General features: G+C 35.7%; 1 protein-coding gene across 10 annotated transcripts in view; it reads right to left on the reverse strand.

Annotated features, from left to right (window-relative positions):
* Positions 1 to 1813: 1813 nt before the first annotated feature.
* The window catches only part of MIPOL1 (mirror-image polydactyly 1), a 336357-nt gene continuing 319544 nt past the window's right edge, over positions 1814 to 18626 (reverse strand). For all 10 annotated transcript variants that reach the window (XM_082452167.1, XM_082452168.1, XM_082452166.1 and 7 more), the window contains one exon: positions 1814 to 2059. In XM_082452167.1, coding sequence (XP_082308293.1) covers positions 1912 to 2059 — 148 coding nt within the window. In that variant the 3' untranslated portion in view covers positions 1814 to 1911. The remainder of the gene's footprint in view (positions 2060 to 18626) is intronic.

An 18626-nucleotide genomic window follows, 5' to 3' on the forward strand; every position in this document is an offset into this window, starting at 1 on the left:
ATTCTGGACTCAGTGTAAGAACCATCCTGTGAGTAACAATATGTTCAAAACAACCACCAAAAAAGCTTTAATTCTGACGTATATCTGTCAGACCACAGAAGCTACAGGACAGTCTTGTGGCTTATCACATAAACAATTTGTCTAGTGCCAGAGCACGCATAAAGGATTATGTGACTTCAGGTGAGCAGGGTACCATAGGATGGATGAATTACTAAACAAAAGATACCATGATTTTCATGTAGATGTCTTCAACTATGAAACAAAATTAGGAGGGAAGGAAATGTAAAGCATTTCGGTAGAAATGAGAATTTAATGTTATCTAAAGTGTAACCCCAAAGCATATTTTAGCCTTGAGATTCACTGCCTGGGACTATAGAATATGGTAATGGAAAAGACCGATTTATTATGTTTTCTACTCCACTTACCTGTGAGATTCCTCCCCTCAGAGTTTTCACAAGTCAGGTCCAGAATAGATTTAAATGTCAAGAATAGAAGGACTCCCACTTCTTGAGTTTATCAATGTAATGGAGAAGCACTATATTCACAGTGCAAGACATCTTGCCAACAGAATATTTTCTCTGATATTTAGGTACAATCGACTTAAATTTTAAAAACGCTTCTTTGAGGATCCATTTTTATTCAGTCTTAAACCTGTTTCAGATACCTGGATGCCTGTGTCTCTAACTATTTATTTAACCAATCTATACACATTTACTTTCCTTAGTTCTCACCTAAGATTGATCCAAATAAAGTGTCCCAGGTGGGAAAACACCTTTAACAAGTATGAGCATTTGACTTTCTATTCTTAATACTGAAAGGGGAAAAAATAAAGTTAAACCTCAACAATTCCTTTGAATGATACCAGCATTATAAACAGGGGACTTGGCCCACTTGTGAGATGCCACCTAAATGCTACATCATACAGCTTAGCTTCTTCACCTTTTAAGTATGACTATTGTAAGAAGCCAAAGAACTTCAGCTTATCAAAACGTGTTGAGTTCCTAAATTATAAGAACAGAGTCAAAAAACCATCTGGAGGTTGGTTCATTTAGAAGAAATACTGTTTCTCAGGCTAAAGAGGGTTTAGGGTATTTGTTAATTTGTGGCCCACAGATTTACATGTGACCTACCAGGAATATATTATGTCAGAGTTTTATATAGTAAAAGAGACTGAGGAAGTTCATTATTAAAGTTCTAAAGAGAAGTTAAAGCTTTAAATTTCACTTTCAGAGATGCAGAAGCCTGGACCTTCAAAGCTGCATTTTGATTTGGAGTCTCAGACTCGAAACTGGACTCTGGGTTTCCAAGGCTCTGAAGGATTCACCCACTTTTTGTACAGTGACCACTGGGCCATGCTTTGCCAAGGATTAACACTCCAGGCTATACCCGTCTCTTAAGTTACAACATCTCTACTGAGTCAGGCAATTAGAAAGGAAATGTTTATTGAATTTGACAAATAATTCACTTTGGAAGTATAGTCACAGTAAGAACAGATTGAGAGTTAAGTATGGAGAAAAAATGAGAAATGAGAAGTGATTTCCACTGCATTCCACTCACCTATCTCATCTTATAAAATAGAATAGGTGAAAGGGAAAATTGGAATTTTAATAAAAATGAAAGGTTGTAAGGCTTGTGATGACTCAAAGAGTAACAGTAAGAAGTTGTGTAATAATATTATTATCTACATAAATGCATTGAATACAAGGTTGCAAAGATATCAGCTTCTCCCAAGTTGGCTGTTGGGTTCTGAGATGCACAAGTTCTACCCAATTCCTGTTTCATGTGGTGTAACAAGTTATGGTGTTGGGTTTTATTTGTCTCTGTATTTGGTATAACCTTAAAAATATTCAAAGAGCCTTCTTAAATAAAGTGAGGTCTGCATTTTTTCAGGACATATTTAAAGTCTCACATTCACTTACAGTTGTTGCCAGATGATGTGGTTTGTGAAACAACCTGAGATTTTAATAATAAGCACAAATTAACAGAGTAAAACATAGCCCTTTTTCTTTTAGCCTTATCTTCAGCAACAGAAAGCACCATATAGTAGCCAGTGTTCAACCTGAAAAATAAAAAATGTAGAACATAGTGAAAGATCTTTCTTAACTTACACTTAAGACTCCTGAAAATGGATTTATCATGAGGGGTAATAAACAATGATTAACATGCTATGACCAGAACGAAAATTTTTTTTTCTTAGTGTTTTCAAGTCAGGAGGTAAACTTGTTTTCAAGAGAAACAAGAAAATAGAGATTGTCAGGGAAATGTAAAGGATGAAAAGATGAGGGAAAGGGAGGGAGGGAGAAGTACCATAGCAGAAAAAGCAATGTATTGGATCTTATGTAGACTCACAGACCAAGAGACTGAGGGACTGAGAGATGGGATGGAGGCAAATTAATGGCTGGAGAGAGCTAGAGAGAGTGTGATGAGGAAGGGCCAGGCGTGAAAAGATTTTGTGTCACCATAGCAACGGGCTCAGCCCTGCTCCCCCTGAAGCCCATTCAGCTCTGAGCTGCCGGAACACGTTTTTAATTAAAGCGTATAAAAGTTGTTTTGTAAGGACTTCTCCTCATCCGATAGATTTCAAAATGGTTAATCAGGCTTCATCCCCTTTTGATGCTCACGAGAGCATGGGCTCCTGTGAGCACAGAAAATGCTGCTGCTGCCACTGCCCCTGAGTAAGTCATCTCTCAATCACACCTAATACTGGGGATGAGCAAAGCATCTAGTTATTTAGACACACATAAACAGAGAATTCAAGTGGGAGTGCTGGTGGGGTGGGAGTGGGGTCCATTTTTATGAGTGTAAGTGAAAATGTTGATTTTCTTTGCTCTAGATACTATGGAATTCATCCTTCTGGATGACTATTGTCTCTGGTTGATGTTCTATTTAGCTTTTGAAAACAGCAACATTTTTTCCCACCTTGGGAGATACAGTCCAAAAGCCAAAAATAAAAGTTACAAATTATTCGTATCAAATAATATTTAATCTTGTACGGGTATCCCAAGAAAGAGGTTTGCTGCACCACTCTTGTATAAAAAGATGCCAACCCATCCTATTTTTTTTTTAGGTAATAAAAGGGCTTTCACTTCTAAATCCTCCATAAATTCACAATACACAGCAACAGTTGCATTTTCTTTAGTAAAGTGGATGACAATTGAAAACAGCATCTTTTGTTGATTCACTAAACAATGTCTTAGCAAATGTCTTAGCAGATGACTCAAACCTTCTCCAAGCTTTTTCATCTCCCTTTCTCCTAAAGCCTGGCAGATGATCTTATTTCTAAGTTCACTGAAAAAGAAGAAAACTCCAACCTTCACTATAGTTCCCCAAGGCTAGTATGTTAGCCTGAGAAAGAAAAACAGCCCCTCACATTTGGAAACTGGCTTGACACTTCCAGCTAGGCTAGGCTATCCTTACAATTTGGTCCAGCATTCACAGTTAGGCCCAGGTGTTCTGTCAAACATAAACAACTTTAGGGGCTTTCCTGGTGGTGCAGTGGTTAAGAATCCGCCTGCCAGTGAGGGAAACACAGGTTCGAGCCCTGGCTCAGGAGGATCCCACATGCCGCGGAGCAACTAAGCCCGCGCACCACAACTACTGAAGCCCCCGCCCCTAGAGCCCGTGCTCCGCAACATGAGAAGCCACTAGGATGAGAGGCCCGCGCACGGCAGCGAAGAGTGGCCGCCGCTCTAGAGAAAGGCTGCGCAGCAACGGGGAAGCAACGCAGCCAAAAATAAACAAATAAATAGATTATTTAATTAAAAAACATAAACAACTTTATTGAACACCAATAGGAGACAAAGCCACTTTATAACTATAGAAAAGTGAGACAAAAAGAAGACTACTTTGTAATTTTTTCTAAGCACAGATATAAAAAAGGCACTGCAAACCACAAAAATAGCAAACACTCCCCCCATCTGAGCTAGGATTAGTAACTGTTGCTTCTTTATAAAGTACAGCTTTGGCTTTGTTTTACTCTTAACTCCTTCTAGATAAGATTTCTTAAGATACTCAAGCATAGTATTATCCCCACATCCTGACAGCATCCTATTAGAAGTCCCACTTTCTTGAGCCCTCCCTCAAACCAAATAGCACAAGCCCCCATACTATAAGTCCTAACACCCTCTTACTGAAATGCCACACGGTCCCTTATGATGTGTGGTCTCCCTTATTTGCAACAAGCAATAAACCCAACTTGTTCAACTATAAGTATATCCCTGTACCATTCTAAAAGTCCATCTCTGTCCCCAACAAAAGCTCCCATCTTATTTCTACACCTGTCTACAAGGTATTTCCATGAATATTTAATAAGTTTAAATGACAGCAACACATTTCTCTCAGTAACAAGGCATGCCTCCTGATGTCCTTATTTCTCTCATTCTCTTTGTCACTCAGGCTTGAGAAGTCATAGTCTTTGACGCATCCCTCTTATGGCCTATACATCTGTAATTAATTAATATGCTCTATCGATACCCCCCATTCCGCCAACCTTTTATTCCTTAACATCCTAAAGGTCACAATTTTATTTCCTACTACTGTCCACTACCTGCTGAAATAGCCTTCAGAATCTCTTGGCCAATTTTTGTCTGTATACCATTTCTAGCTTAATATTCCTGAGCACTAGCTTTCAGTGAACACAAATAAGTCCTACCTCTTGAGGCTAGAGTTTTCAGAGGTAGAATCAGGAATTACATATGAATAAATCGCATGATTCCCCCCGACACACAACTTACAAAAGATAAATGCCATTGGTGCACACATGGAATGGGGAGGGCAAGAATGCCCTGGCCACCGCAGGATCATTCTAGATCTATTCCAGATCTTTTCTTTGAGAAATATTTAAAAAGTGAGGTGCATTTAAAAGATTCTGGATTAGATGAGATCTGGACCAGCCTTGTGAAGGATGGTTTAGATTGAAGCTGTTTGGCCACAGAATAAAACATTTCTATTACATTGGAGGATAATTTAGTTATTTCAAGCATGAGTGAAAGAAATTAAAATATTTATTGCATATGATTCTAGAGGGCAAAATTAGGGCCAGAAGGTAGAAATTTGAGAGAATTACAGATTATAACTCAATATAAAGACATTTGTAGCACGGCTACAGAGTAGGTGACCTCAGGAAATAGTGAGCATCTCAATATTGAACATTCAAGGGTAGACTAGATGACCACTTGGGTAAACATGTCTCTCAATCTGTGCTTTATTTATTTAGCTATGATCATTAGACTTTCAATTACAATAGATTTGTTTCTTTTGAACAAAATAAACTTTTATTACATGTGTTCTATTTTTTCTTAAATAGTTAGCATTCATTTATTTTCTCACACATTTACCCTTCCAGGTGCTCTCCTTCTTTCCAATATTACTGTGATTCCATCTGTGATCACTTTCCATTTGCCTAATCAACTCCCTTTAGGATTTCTTTTATTGGAGTTGTGCTTGTGATATTCTCTGATTTTATTGCCAAGTTTTTAATTCTAGGTTATAGGGTTTTTTGTTTGTTTGTTTTTTTACTTTCAGCACTTTAAAGATACTACTTCATTTTATTTTGGATTCTGTTTATCTGAGAAGTCCTCATTCTTATTATTACCATTTTGAAATTAATATGTGTTTTTATTCTTATTTTTCCTCTTTTTTAAGTCTCTGATAATTTCAACAGCTGGGTCATCACTGGGTCTGGTTCTATTGACTATTTTATTTTTTCATATGGCTCTTCTTTCTTTTTAGTGTGTCTTGTATTTTTTAAAAATTAAATGCCAGATATTGTATACAAAAGAACAGTAGAAACTGAGGTAAATGCCCCAGATGGGAATACCCCATTCACTAATGGGGATCTGAGTGACTTTAGTTAGCATTTGAGGTGAGTTGGGTCTTGTGGCTGCTATAGTTACCTTTAACATACCACAGATTTGAAATTCCTCCAGTGGTGAGCTGGACTTCCACTATGTTGTGTTTGGTGTGAGGCCTGGAGAACTGGAGGGTTTTGTTTGTTTTCTGTTTCCCTGCTCCGCCTTCAGACTACAGCAGGTTATCTATGCCTGCAACATAGAGGGAGTCTACTTCCATGTTTCTGTTCCCCCCACCAGTACATGGCTGTTGCCAGTTACTAGATGCAAGGCTCATGGTGGGGCAGGGGAGGGGTTTCTCAGGCAGGGCCTATGCACCTCTTCCAGTAGCAGACAGTCTCTGCCTATTCAGTGCAGGGTCTAGAGCAGCGGTCCCCAACCTTTATGGCACCAGGGGCCGGTTTCGTGGAAGACAATTTTTCTACGGATGGGGGAGGGGGCATGGTTCAGGCGGTAAATGCAAGCGATGGGGGGCGGCAGATGAAGCTTTGCTCGCTCGCCCACTGTTCACCCCCTGCTGTGTGGCCCAGTTCTTAACAGGCCACGGACTGGTAGTGGTCTGCGGCCTGGGAGTTGGGGATTCGTGGCCTAGAGCACAGGCAAGTTCCTCTTCCTCCAAATTCCACCTTGTGTTGGCGGGGGCATCTTAGGTGTGAGTTAGTTTGGGAAGATCACCTTGATATAGTTGAAGCTGGTCTATTTACAATCTATCCTTACTCCTATGGCATAGCTTTCCCAGGATCTAAGTCAAAAGCTGAGTCTCTCCTCTTTGGTGAGGCTTGCACTCCATTTATTGTCTCCTCAGCATCATGGGACTGACTAATTCTCTTCTTAGCTTTTTATCTTCTTAGTAAGTGTTTTTTACTTGGTTTCTCTGTGTCTTGTCCTGAATTTAGCCTCTTAAAAATCAGAAAATGCCTTAAGGGAAAAATTGTACATAGTATGTTGGTCTCAACTGTCTATAGTTCTCGTCTCCTGATCTTGGCCCCTCATAGCATAGCTGCTTAATTTAGTTCTAAACTCCACTTTTGATTCTCCAGCCCAGCCAAACTGCCACAAACTCAAGAATGCTGCTTTTGTTATACTTCTATGCCCCAAACCTTGCATAGGCAAAGGCTTCAAGGGAAAAACACAGCTGGGAATGCAAGACTCACCTCAGTGTATTTTCCTTCTCTCCAGGATCCTGGTCCCTCAGGTCCTGGCTGCACTGGTTGTTCTCCAGTGCCTTCAGATTTTGTTTTGTTTTACTTTGCATTTTGTCCAAGTTTTATAGTTATTCTCAGTGAGTGAATTAATCTCATTCTATCAACTCTGTTACAGCCAGAAGCAGAACACGTTTCCTTATTCTAAACCCTGGTACTTAACGAACAATCAAGAGTTGGTGATTCTTATGAGATCCTCTTAATTACCTTGTGTTCAAGCCTCAAATTCATTCTCTTACTCATAATTAATGGATTGATGTATATTTGAGGTCATATTATGGTAGCATTTATTTTTCTGTAAATTTTGGTTGATTAGTCAATAAAGATCATGTCGTTATATATTGTAATTCTAGAAGAGTTGAATATCTTGGTACTATTTAATCTCGTATGTTTGTTTTACCTAAAGGGCAGAAAACCACAGATTAACATCATCATGAAGAGCAAACTTTCACACGTAAAATTCAGATCAGTGTACAGGGTTCATATTGGAGTTTACACTGTTTGAATTAGATAAATACATAACTGATTCAAAGTAATATAGTAGTTGAACAATATATAGAAAATAAGTACAGTGATACATGAATCTAGGTTAATCCAAAAATTCCCCTGAAAACAAATTTTAAGCTGGGTTTCAGATAGCTGGAGTGATAGTAAACTTTGCTGATGGAAGCAAAGAGTTAGAATGTTCCAGAGGTGAAGGACATTTTAAGCTAAAGATTGTTGGCAAATAGCAAGAAGATGGAAGATTAGGGAAGAAATGGAACTGTGTTAGTATTAAATAGTTTTATAATGTCTACAGAAAGAAAAAAGGAAAGATATGAAAAGGCATATAATCTGAGTTTACATTCAAAGCTAAGTCATGTAGGGTGGATTGAAAGAAGGAAGTGACTGATGTTGAGTGATCCTTTTAAGAAGGAAGCTGTAGTATGGTCACCAGCTAAATGAGGTAGTGATGGAGGTAAGTGGAAGGATTTGATTAATACTATAACTTGTGGACTCTTTCAGTGGAATGGATGGAGCTGAAGACAAGGAAGAGTGTAAGAGAATAAGTACAAGGAAATCAAATACCATTTTTAAAAAATGCTATTTTAAGATGGTTAAGCTGAGGAAGTGACAAATTGTGTTCTTGCAGGTAATAGGATGGAATTTCATGGCAGGGAGGATAAAAGATTTGGGTGCTATCTTTGTCTAATTGAATTTCAGGGGATGAATCTCCATGTGAGATTAATTTATTCATTAATATGGTCAATATATTTTTGTAGAACAATTACTATGTGTAAAACATTGTAATAGATAGTTATAGAGCTATATCAGATGATTCTTGACCTCAAAGAATGTACAGTCTGATAGGAGTGATGAGATAAAACTCATGGTTATTCAACCATGGGAAAAAATGTAGAAAATGGCAGTTTCAGTTCCTGGCACATGGTAGGTGCTCAGTAAAGTTGTGTTGAATGAAAGAATAAATGAATGAAAGGCACAGAGAGGCACATATAAATACTAAGAGTTGAGAAGAAAATCTATATGTGGGAAAATTAAGAAAGGCTTTTATAGGGAATATGACAACTAAGACCTAAGTGTCAGATAGGATTTAGATATAAGATTTCAGGGAGATGGTAGTTCCAGGAGGAAGTAACAGTGTCAGGAAATGGAAGGCAGAAAGATCAGAGTGCATAGAGGGGAAGGTGAAGTTGAAGCCTGAAAGAGGAAGCTACAGGAAGATAGAGCTGAGAAAGTAGGCTGGAACAAAAGTCTGCAGGGCTTTGAATTCTCTAAAAACTTTGGAGTTTATTCAGTAGGTAATATTTAGCATTAGAAAGATAATGTATGGACAATAAAATATTTGAATCACTTGAGGATATGTGGTTAGAGGTACAAAGAGAAATTATAAGAAAGTTGGAAGAGAGGAAAGAAATAGAAAGTTTCATCAGGTTACACTTTGCAATTGAGACTGTGGAATTCCTGAATAGAAAAAGGAATAGAATTAGGGATCAAAGACATTCATAATACAAGGGTGTAGATATGACCCTCCTTCAGTGCTAAGGCTCTTGCTGGAAGGACTTATGCTCTTGAGCTTGTACAAGTGGAATGCAATTTATTTACTAACACAGAAAAAGAAATCCATTACTATCATTGCACTTAATTGTGCTATGCAATGTGAAATTCCTTATTAAATCTTTTCAGAGGCAGCAAGCAAGAAGAGTTAGAAGGTAATTTCCAGGCAAAAGTAGTCTATATTCACTGTGTCTATTTCTACATTTTTCATTCACCTTAGTTCACTGCAATTTGGATTTTGTCTCTCATTACAGTAGAAATTGCTCTCATTAAAGTCATCATGGCCTCCTTAATTGCCAATCCCAATGGCACTTAGCTCCAACACCATCTCCTCTGGGAAGCCTTCCTTAATCTCATAGACAGGGCAAGATACACTTTCTTCTGTTCTGCTAAAGCACTCTGAGCCTACCTCTATTATGGTACCTATGATACTACATTACATTATTTACAGTTCTGTCATTCCCTCTGGACTGTGATTTCCATGAGGATAGAAACTGTGTCTTATTCAACTTTGTATCCCCAGCACTTGGGATGGTGTTGTCTGAATTACTGATAGAAACAAATACCCCCTCTATTATCTCTTTCAATCCTCTCATCAAGATATACTTTTAGAGAAATACTGAAGATTTCCAAAATATAATCAGAATGGAAACTGTCCTGAGGACTTCCAAATATAACCAGAATAGAAAAATATCCCCTGAGAACACTACTTTCACCTTCACTTGTACTGTAAATTATTTGTATGACCTTAAATGAGTAATATATTAATAGGGCTTAGATGCTTTACAATTGATTCTCTTGTCCCCTAGCCCTTACCCATTGCCACAGTACATCATCTGTAATTCTTGTGACTCTATTGTGATTTCATTGGTAAGGACAATTTTAATTTACGCTAAATGTTTTTAAGTGTCTCCTATGGTCAGTATGTTCTAGTTGGTGCTGGAGATTCACAGATAAAATAAGAATTAATACAATAATACATTTCATGAACAAACTCATTATTTATTATTTCTAATTTCATCTGACACGTATTTGTCTAGTAATAGAGCTCGTGGTCAGTAAAGATGCTCAGTATTTTATTATTTTGTTTTGCCACATCCTGACATCTTTAAAATTTAATAGGTGAAGACCACTCTTGTCTACATTGTTATAAACACACACACACACACACACACACACACACACACACACACACACAACCTCTTTTATCCAGTTTTGCAAATACTTTGGGATTCACCAAAATTCATTCATGTGGCGGTTTGGAATTATCTTTGGTTCTTTCTCTCCCTTTTGCTCCTTTATTTATTTATTTAATTTATTTATTTTTGGCTGCGTTGGGTCTTTGTTGGTGCGTGCGGGCTTTCTCTAGTTGCGGTGAGCGGGGGCGTTTCGGTGCGTGGGCTTCTCATTGCGGTGGTTTCTCTTGTTGTGGAGCATGGGCTCTAGGTGTGGGGGCTTCAGTAGTTGTGGCACGTGGGCTCAGTAGTTGCGGCTTGCGGGCTCTAGAGCACAGGCTCAGTAGTTGTGGCGCACGGGCTTAGTTGCTCCGGGGCATGTGGGATCTTCCCGGAGCAGGGGTCGAATCCATGTCCCCTGCACTGGCAGGCGGATTCTTAACCACTGAGCCACCAGGGAAGTCCTGCTCCTTTATTTTGTTTTTGCCAAAGTGCTTCTCACCATCATCTGCGAAGTCCACACTTTTCATTCTTTTCTTTGTTTCTGGTTAACATCTGCCTTTTCAGTCTTATACTTAATTATTACCACTTCTCCCATTATCTTGTTCATTTATCATTTTGACAATTTTACTCCTGTGAAAGATCTTCTTACAGATATCTTATGGTAGGACCATGAATAAATGATATGCTATACAGACATCTATATATGCCATGGATACAGTCACCCAAAGCCATTCTTGGAAAAATCTGGGGGCAACAGATGTATAGGGCTGTTATCTTTTAAGAAAGTCTGTATCAAACCAGTGTCTAATGCAGTGCAAATTCCAAGAGAAACAAGGATTTGAGTCTAAGAAGTAAATTAAAATGTTCCATTTGTCAACTCATTATTACTGTGAGCTTATAATTTCCATGAAAAATAATACATATTATGAATTTAAATAACAACATAGTATATAATCAAGTGCTAACATGTGGTAGAGACTAAGCTTCAATAAATGTGATATGAGGGTTGATTCGGGTGGAACCAATAAATGTAGGCAGGGCTGAAGTGGGGAACAATGATACCCTGATTTGATATTTCTTGTGATAAATGTCCTAACGTCCTAAATGTACTATGCATGTATTCCATAGTTTTTAAAAAACATCTTTATCAAACTAATTTTAAAATAATAGTTTAAATAAAATATACTATGTAATAAGGAAATATGTGACTGTAGGAATCTATAAATATTTTGCTATGAATTTTTTATTTTGCTATGAAATTTTCAATTTAATAATGCTGAAGATAGTTATTTTGAGTAGAAGAATTGAGTACTAGTCAAGTTAAATATCATGTTCATATTTTTAAAATTAATATCTAAGCTTATACTCAAATTTGTTTTTTTCTTAATGTAATAAAAGATAATGAAGGAAAATCATTTGAATAATTATGTTTGTTGGTAGATGCTATTAAAGAAACTTCAAGTACTATATATACTAACAAATGTAAAATAGATAGCTAGTGGGAAGCAGCCACATAGCACAGAGAGATCAGCTCAGTGCTTTGTGACCACCTAGAGGGGTGGGATAGGGAAGGTGGGAGGGAGACGCAAGAAGGAGGAGATATGGGGATATATGTATATGTATAGCTGATTCACTTTGTTATAAAGCAGAAACTAACACACCATTGTAAAGCAATTATACTCCAATAAAGATGTTAAAAAATTAAAAAAAAAGAAACTTCAAGTATTCATAAAAGCAGAATTTTAAAAAATGTAAACTTAAAAGTTTTTTGGGAAATACTCTCTGCTGCTTATAAACAACTGGTCTGTTATGAGGGCGGGAAGCAGCCATGGAAATTTTGCTTTTACTTTTAAAAAGAAGCCTTGGAGCGTCTGTGGATTTAGATACATTGAAAGCACTGCAAGATTATGCAAACAGACTGAAGGAAAACAGAGGTCAAAATTAGTCTTTCAAATACATCTCATCATTCCTAATGTAAACTTTTCTTCTAATGATTCTTTACTTCTAATAAGGCATAAACTATGCATACATGACAATGTTTGCTAGTAAATGAATCTTAGAAAAGATTTTCAGGAAATAAAATATTCTTTACAATGTACCATTTGTTAAAACAAGGTAATGAACAATAAGATATATAAGTATAAACTGGCTATATATTTATTTAATTTTAAAGTTATCAGAATTAAACCACTCATACTTAAAAGCAAGGCATAGTTGTTTGCCACAATTATTTTGATATATTTCTCTTCTAAGATTATTTTAAACTCAGGAAAGCAAGATTTGGAATGGGAAGAGTTAAAAAACACGAAGCAACAGTAACCCCATTTAGATAAGGGAATAGAGGGGTGGAGCAAGGGAACAATACACTAAAGTGCTTTTCTTTCACAGATCTTGGTTCAAATTAAGGTTAAATTCCACAGGAGGATGTGTTTTCCCCATATGGAGTCTTAAAGGACATGCCTTTGTTTCCAACTTCCCAGAGAAGATATATGTTAACACAAACAAAGCATTTCATAATAAATTTAACTTTTATAGAGTGACTAATGCCCCGTGGAGATAAGGTAGACTCTCAGTCACCTGTGTTTAATCCAGGCTGAAGATATTATGCCAAGAGCACACTGACAAAACTTTATTCCTTTCGAGAGAATGGCAGTAACGTGGTAGGGAGCAGAAAGGGTCTTGGTTTTAAAAGTCTCATTAGAATGACTCTCCCTTCCTCACTGTGAACACAGTTTAGCATTTATGTACTTTGGAAGGACAAAGAGGTGAGGTAAGCCTGCCAAAATTTGAACCTGGGTTTCTGGGAACCTGTTAGTAGGTCAACTGTTACAAATGTAAGAGAAGCTGCAAAGGAGCGTTAAATACTAGAAATTTGGAAGTTGGACTACAACTTTATTAAAGCCTGCATACTTTTTCTTCTTCTAGATCTCAAGTGAGGTGACATAATGTTAAAAATGCCACAGAGGACCACTATTATTCAATCAAACCAGCCTTTGGTGAAGAATAGGCGTAGGAGGCGGAACAGCATAGAGACAACTCTTTCTGCTAGAAATATTTACAGTTAACAGATAGAAAAATGTCTTTAAAAATTACTTGGGGTCTTATTAACAATAATTTATTAATCTATTTCTTCCTTCTAAGAAAGACAAATTACTTTTGTAAATAGTGCTTTTCTTTCCTCTTCCCCTTTCTTTTATCTGCACATTATTCTTTATTAACTAGATGCCTAATTCTTACGTCCTTATTCTTGCAAAATGTCTCCAAATTTGTGTCTAGGTAATTCACTCATTGACTATATCATCCTTTTTCCATGTGACTTCAATATTGACTTCAGTTGAAGATTGAAGATGTAAAAATTAGTCCTGCGGCATGTGAAAAAAATTCCTTTTGTCAGAGAGAGACAAAAAATCTATTTGTGTCAAACGTACCAAAATATCTGATCATATAGTATACAACATTTAATTTATTTTGTATATTTATGAATCATCCTTGATGAGAGGTTTAGGAAATCTATTTAAAATTTAAATAAAATAGAGTAACATTTTCCTCTCCCACTCACTAAAAACGGAGACACTGACATAGAAAAAATTTGATTTTAAATTGCTTTATGAGAATCTTGGAAACATCTCTTTAGTTTATTAATCTGCAGGTCACTAATATCAATTCTAGACAAAATTCTTATCATTTATTCCAAGCTACTAATTTCTTTATAGTGCTCAATTTCCTTCTTGTACTCTAAATTAAATTAAAAATATAAACTCCTTTCATCTTTTTATGTTGGCCAGTGACTAACAGAAGAAAAATTTTCTGGTCTTAGACTGCTAGACAAGAGTAAAGAGGTCTATCTTCTCAGGCTATGTAATACCAAATCCAAATTTCAGAAATCAATGAACTATTCAGAGAGGAATACCACAAGGGGGCAGGTGAATCCAGGCTAGGTCCTAGGTAAGAGGGTCTTAGTGTTGGGAATTCTGGCCAAAGGAGGGGGAAAGGTGAAATGAAAATCAGAAACAACTCTAAAGAGAATATTTCTCCATGAACTTAAGCATTATGTCTGGATTGTCCAAGTGAAATTTTATTTAAAATATATCCAAAGACATTTTTTACAATATACCAAGAAAATGAATAAAAGAAACCAAACCAATGTAGTCACACATTGAAAGTGCCTGCTATATTTACGAAGGCCAATAGTATAGTTTTATCAAGAAGAGAAAGGCTATACACAAACTGAGAAGAAATCCAAAATTTACTACAGAGCAATTAGGGTATACTTTGAAAATAAATTACAACCAGATGAAAAAGTATCAAATAATTAAAAAGATATATGAAAAGATACCTTTGCTTCAAAGTGATCTTAATAAGCAACAATTTCATAATAGAAGCATAAACTTTGAATAATAGAGCTATACCAGTTTTTTTTTCCCACAGAAAAATTGAGAAATTAATTTCAGACATTTTAGGAAAGATAAAAGCTGCTGCTTAAAAGAATCTGCTTTGATTTTCATTAGAAATTAAACTTAGCCTACCAATAGGAGGCAAAAATTGATGAAAAATAACTTCTCCTAAACAAATACTTAAAATTGACACTAGACATCACCCGTGAGACTGTCAATGACAATATCATCAGTCATATATATATATATATATACCTTCTATGCAAAGTAACCAGGATTAATTCTATTTGGTAAAACTGCAAACTATTGACAGCCTCCCTTTTATACTTCACTAAGGAAACACATTTAATTATTTGATGTGGGTAGATAGTGTATTATTTTATCTTTTACAGATTAGTAAAATGAAATGCATGGACCATTGTAGCATAAAATATAGTATAATATATAGTATAAAAGAGTATAACATATAATGTAGTATAATAAAGTGTACAAGTTTTGTCTCTTACTGGTGGATTTATTTAGTTCCTAATAAAAATTAGAATCTTTAAAATGCGCTTTTAAGTAGCTTCTCTTATTTATGATAAAATTAACTTCTTATTTAGGCTTCTATCATAATTTTTTATAGTAACATTGTAGAAGTCACTTCTTCTATTATAAATCTGTTGATTGATGAAGACATCTCCTAACAGACTTTAGGGAAAGCTAGTTTTTAGAATCTGGGGGCCAAGTTGAGTAATCTTTCTGTTATACTATGATATACTTGGTTTTTTAGTACCACAGAACTTAACACTGGCCAAAATATCATTAAGCTTATTTTTTTTTAAATTTATTTTATTTTTTTATACAGCAGATTCTTATTAGTTATCTATTTTATACATATTAGTGTATAAATGTCAATCCCAATCTCCCAATTCATCCCACCCCATCCCCCTCCCTTGGTATCCATACCTTTGTTCTCTACATCTGTGTCTCTATTTCTGCCTTGCAAACCGGTTCATCTGTACCATTTTTCTAGATTTCACATATATGCGTTAATATACGATATTTGTTTTTCTCTTTCTGACTTACTTCACTCTGTATGACAGTCACCAGGTCCATCCATATCTCTACAAATGACCCAATTTCGTTCCTTTTTAAGACATTAAGCCTATTTTTAAAGCAAAGCTCTGGACTCAAATATAAATGTCAATTCTTATGTCACCTTAACAAAGACTATTTTTTTCAAATTCACTCATTCTTCTCTTTGTGTGTATATGTGTATATAAATATACACACATATATAATATATGCTTATACACATAAGCTCACACACACACACATATACACACACACACATATGACGCAATCTGCTGGTGATATTTTAGGTTATTCGTTCTTCTCTTTTCAGTCTGTGAATTAGCTTTCTCTTCCTTGTCTTTCTTTATCCTAAGTAACTGCAGGGTCCTCAGAGGCTTTGTCACCTAAAGGACATGGAAGCAGCTTCTGCAATACTTGAAAATAATAATGCTTTGATTTGTCAATGTGAAAAGTTGGATGGCTTTTTAAAAGCTGACCAGTCCAGGGCTATTTGCACATAGTAGACATTCAATAAATATTTGTTGATTTGATTTATTCTAGGGTAAAGACTGGGTTACAACTCTTTTTTTTTCTTCACTGATGTGCTATGATTTAGCCTGTGTACAAATGCATTTATGAGTAACTATTAACGGTCATGGTCATTGAAGATGTTTTAGAGAGAAAAAATATCTAGATCTGCAGGCTGTTAGGAATAGCAATGATTGGGAGTTAAAGTTTAATAAAATACTCTAAGTAGTTATAGATGACAGACACCATAAGACAGGGTCTAACTGAAGTGCATTCTTATAAATTATTTGGAAACAAAGTAGCTACTTCATAGTTTTTGGATCAATCACATGTTGAAGGCTTACATTTTTGACTCCATATAATAAGGCAAAGGACGTTTTCATTTGAAAAAATTAGGGATTATATTTTGGTGATGAAATTTAGTGAGCATATTAAAGCCACATTATTGCCTTTGGCATATTCTCCCTTGTGAGAGTCACAAAAGTGTTTATGTATGTTTTATTGACAATTGAGAGGTCGTGAACATAAAAAATGAGAATTTCTCTCAAATTTCAAGTCATGTGTAACTTTTAAAGAGTTAAACTCTCTACTCCTATCATTCAAAAGAGCATAATTGATTTATTTCCGTTTCTCGTGACTAACAGCAAAAACTGTTTCTGAGCTTACAACATGTTAAATTTTGGCTCAAGGCAAATTTACAACAGCAAGGTTTATGATAAAATCTGTCAAAACATTAACCATGGTGGCACAAGTTTCAGCTCTTAACAGAAACGGGGAAGCAGGAGCTTAGGAATGGACGCATGTTTGTACTTCTAGCTCTGAAAATGCCTGCTTATGTCGTATATGAAAGTTACTAGATTCCTTTTTTTCTCATTTTACCCTAATGTGAAAGTTCTATAAGGTGATTATCTGTTTTAATTAACTGGTTTCAAAGAGATGGGAGATCCTAGGATTAAAGATATAAATCTAAGTAAAAAATTACTAGCTAAGAGAACTTCAGATGTTCAAGATGAAAGCTAAAAATCTATAGCATTTTCACTTATTGTCTGATGAATTTCAAGAAAATCAAGTCTTAACGTAGGTAGTGTCTTACACTTTTTGCTACTTTAAGACAAAGATTATTCATTTGGCCATGTGCCAGCATTTGAGCACTATTCATTAAGATGATTTTAATCTTTCGACATGGGAAACAATGTTGGTAGTTTGGGTTTACTATTTCTTGATGAGGAAAGAAGATGTATGTCCTAGAAAATTACTAACAAAATACTGTTATCAAAAGTGAGTCTTTCTGCTGGCAGTCAATTATAACCAAGATAGTTAACTTTGTGTGTGAGGCACGTACTAGGAATAATTTCAGAGAAGGACATACTATCTTGAAAAACATAATTTGATTAGACACAGCTAGGAAAGATGTATAAGAAGAAAGTCTTCTTTAGGGAACTTAAAGGTTTTCAGTGTGTTAATGTCATGGTCACACAAGTAAAGTGCAGTGAATATTCTATGCTTAAGTGTTTCAAAAAGCCTTTGATATTACTGACCTATTTATTGAAGAATGGTAGTCATTTTTAAGCTTTAGAATCTTCCTTCAACAAGGTGCATGATGAAAATTGGTGGAGACTAAAATAGAGATAAAATAAAATTAGTAACTAAATGTTAATTTTTGAAGCTGTAGCTTGGTGGGTAATGTTCATGAACAATTTATTTTGGCTCTCAAATATCTTACAATAGGGCTTAGGTATTGATAGAATAATAAAGAACCAGAAAATAAAATCTCAAGAAAGCTTATCAAAATAATCGGAATTCAGAAGACTTTAGTTACTTTTAGGAAATAAGGAATTACTGAATTTGAAATCATGATTTAAAGTGGATTGTAGCATTATCAGAAAGCATCCAAACATGCCCACTGCTTTATACATTGCTTGCCTTCTCCCTTTCTTTGAATTTTGACATACTTGGTTCCAGAAAGCAATTTAGTTATTACTGTTGTTCAATAAAGATTTAAATGACCTCTCTTGTGGTCTGGAAATTTTGTGTAAACTTTCCAAGACAACAAAACCACATCTTCACTTCATCATGGAGTGAAATTTCAAACTATGGACTGTATGGGACCAAAATTTAACAGAAACACAAGAAATTCTGATTAAAAAAAAACAAACCTAAAAAAAGAAAAACAAAAAAAACCCAAACCTAATCAAATCAAACATATTACCCCCTCCCCCCAACCCCAAAACTCTTCACTTTAAATTGATTACAATTAAAAGTTAAACTCTTTAGGTAAACTCAATGTTTCACCTGGTAATGTGCCAGGTGCTAGATAATTTGACATAATAGTATATTTTAATACCATTATTTTAAAAAAGGATA

This window comes from Balaenoptera physalus, assembly GCF_965194825.1.
Source record: "Balaenoptera physalus genome assembly, chromosome: 2".
In the NCBI taxonomy this organism is placed as follows: domain Eukaryota; kingdom Metazoa; phylum Chordata; class Mammalia; order Artiodactyla; family Balaenopteridae; genus Balaenoptera; species Balaenoptera physalus.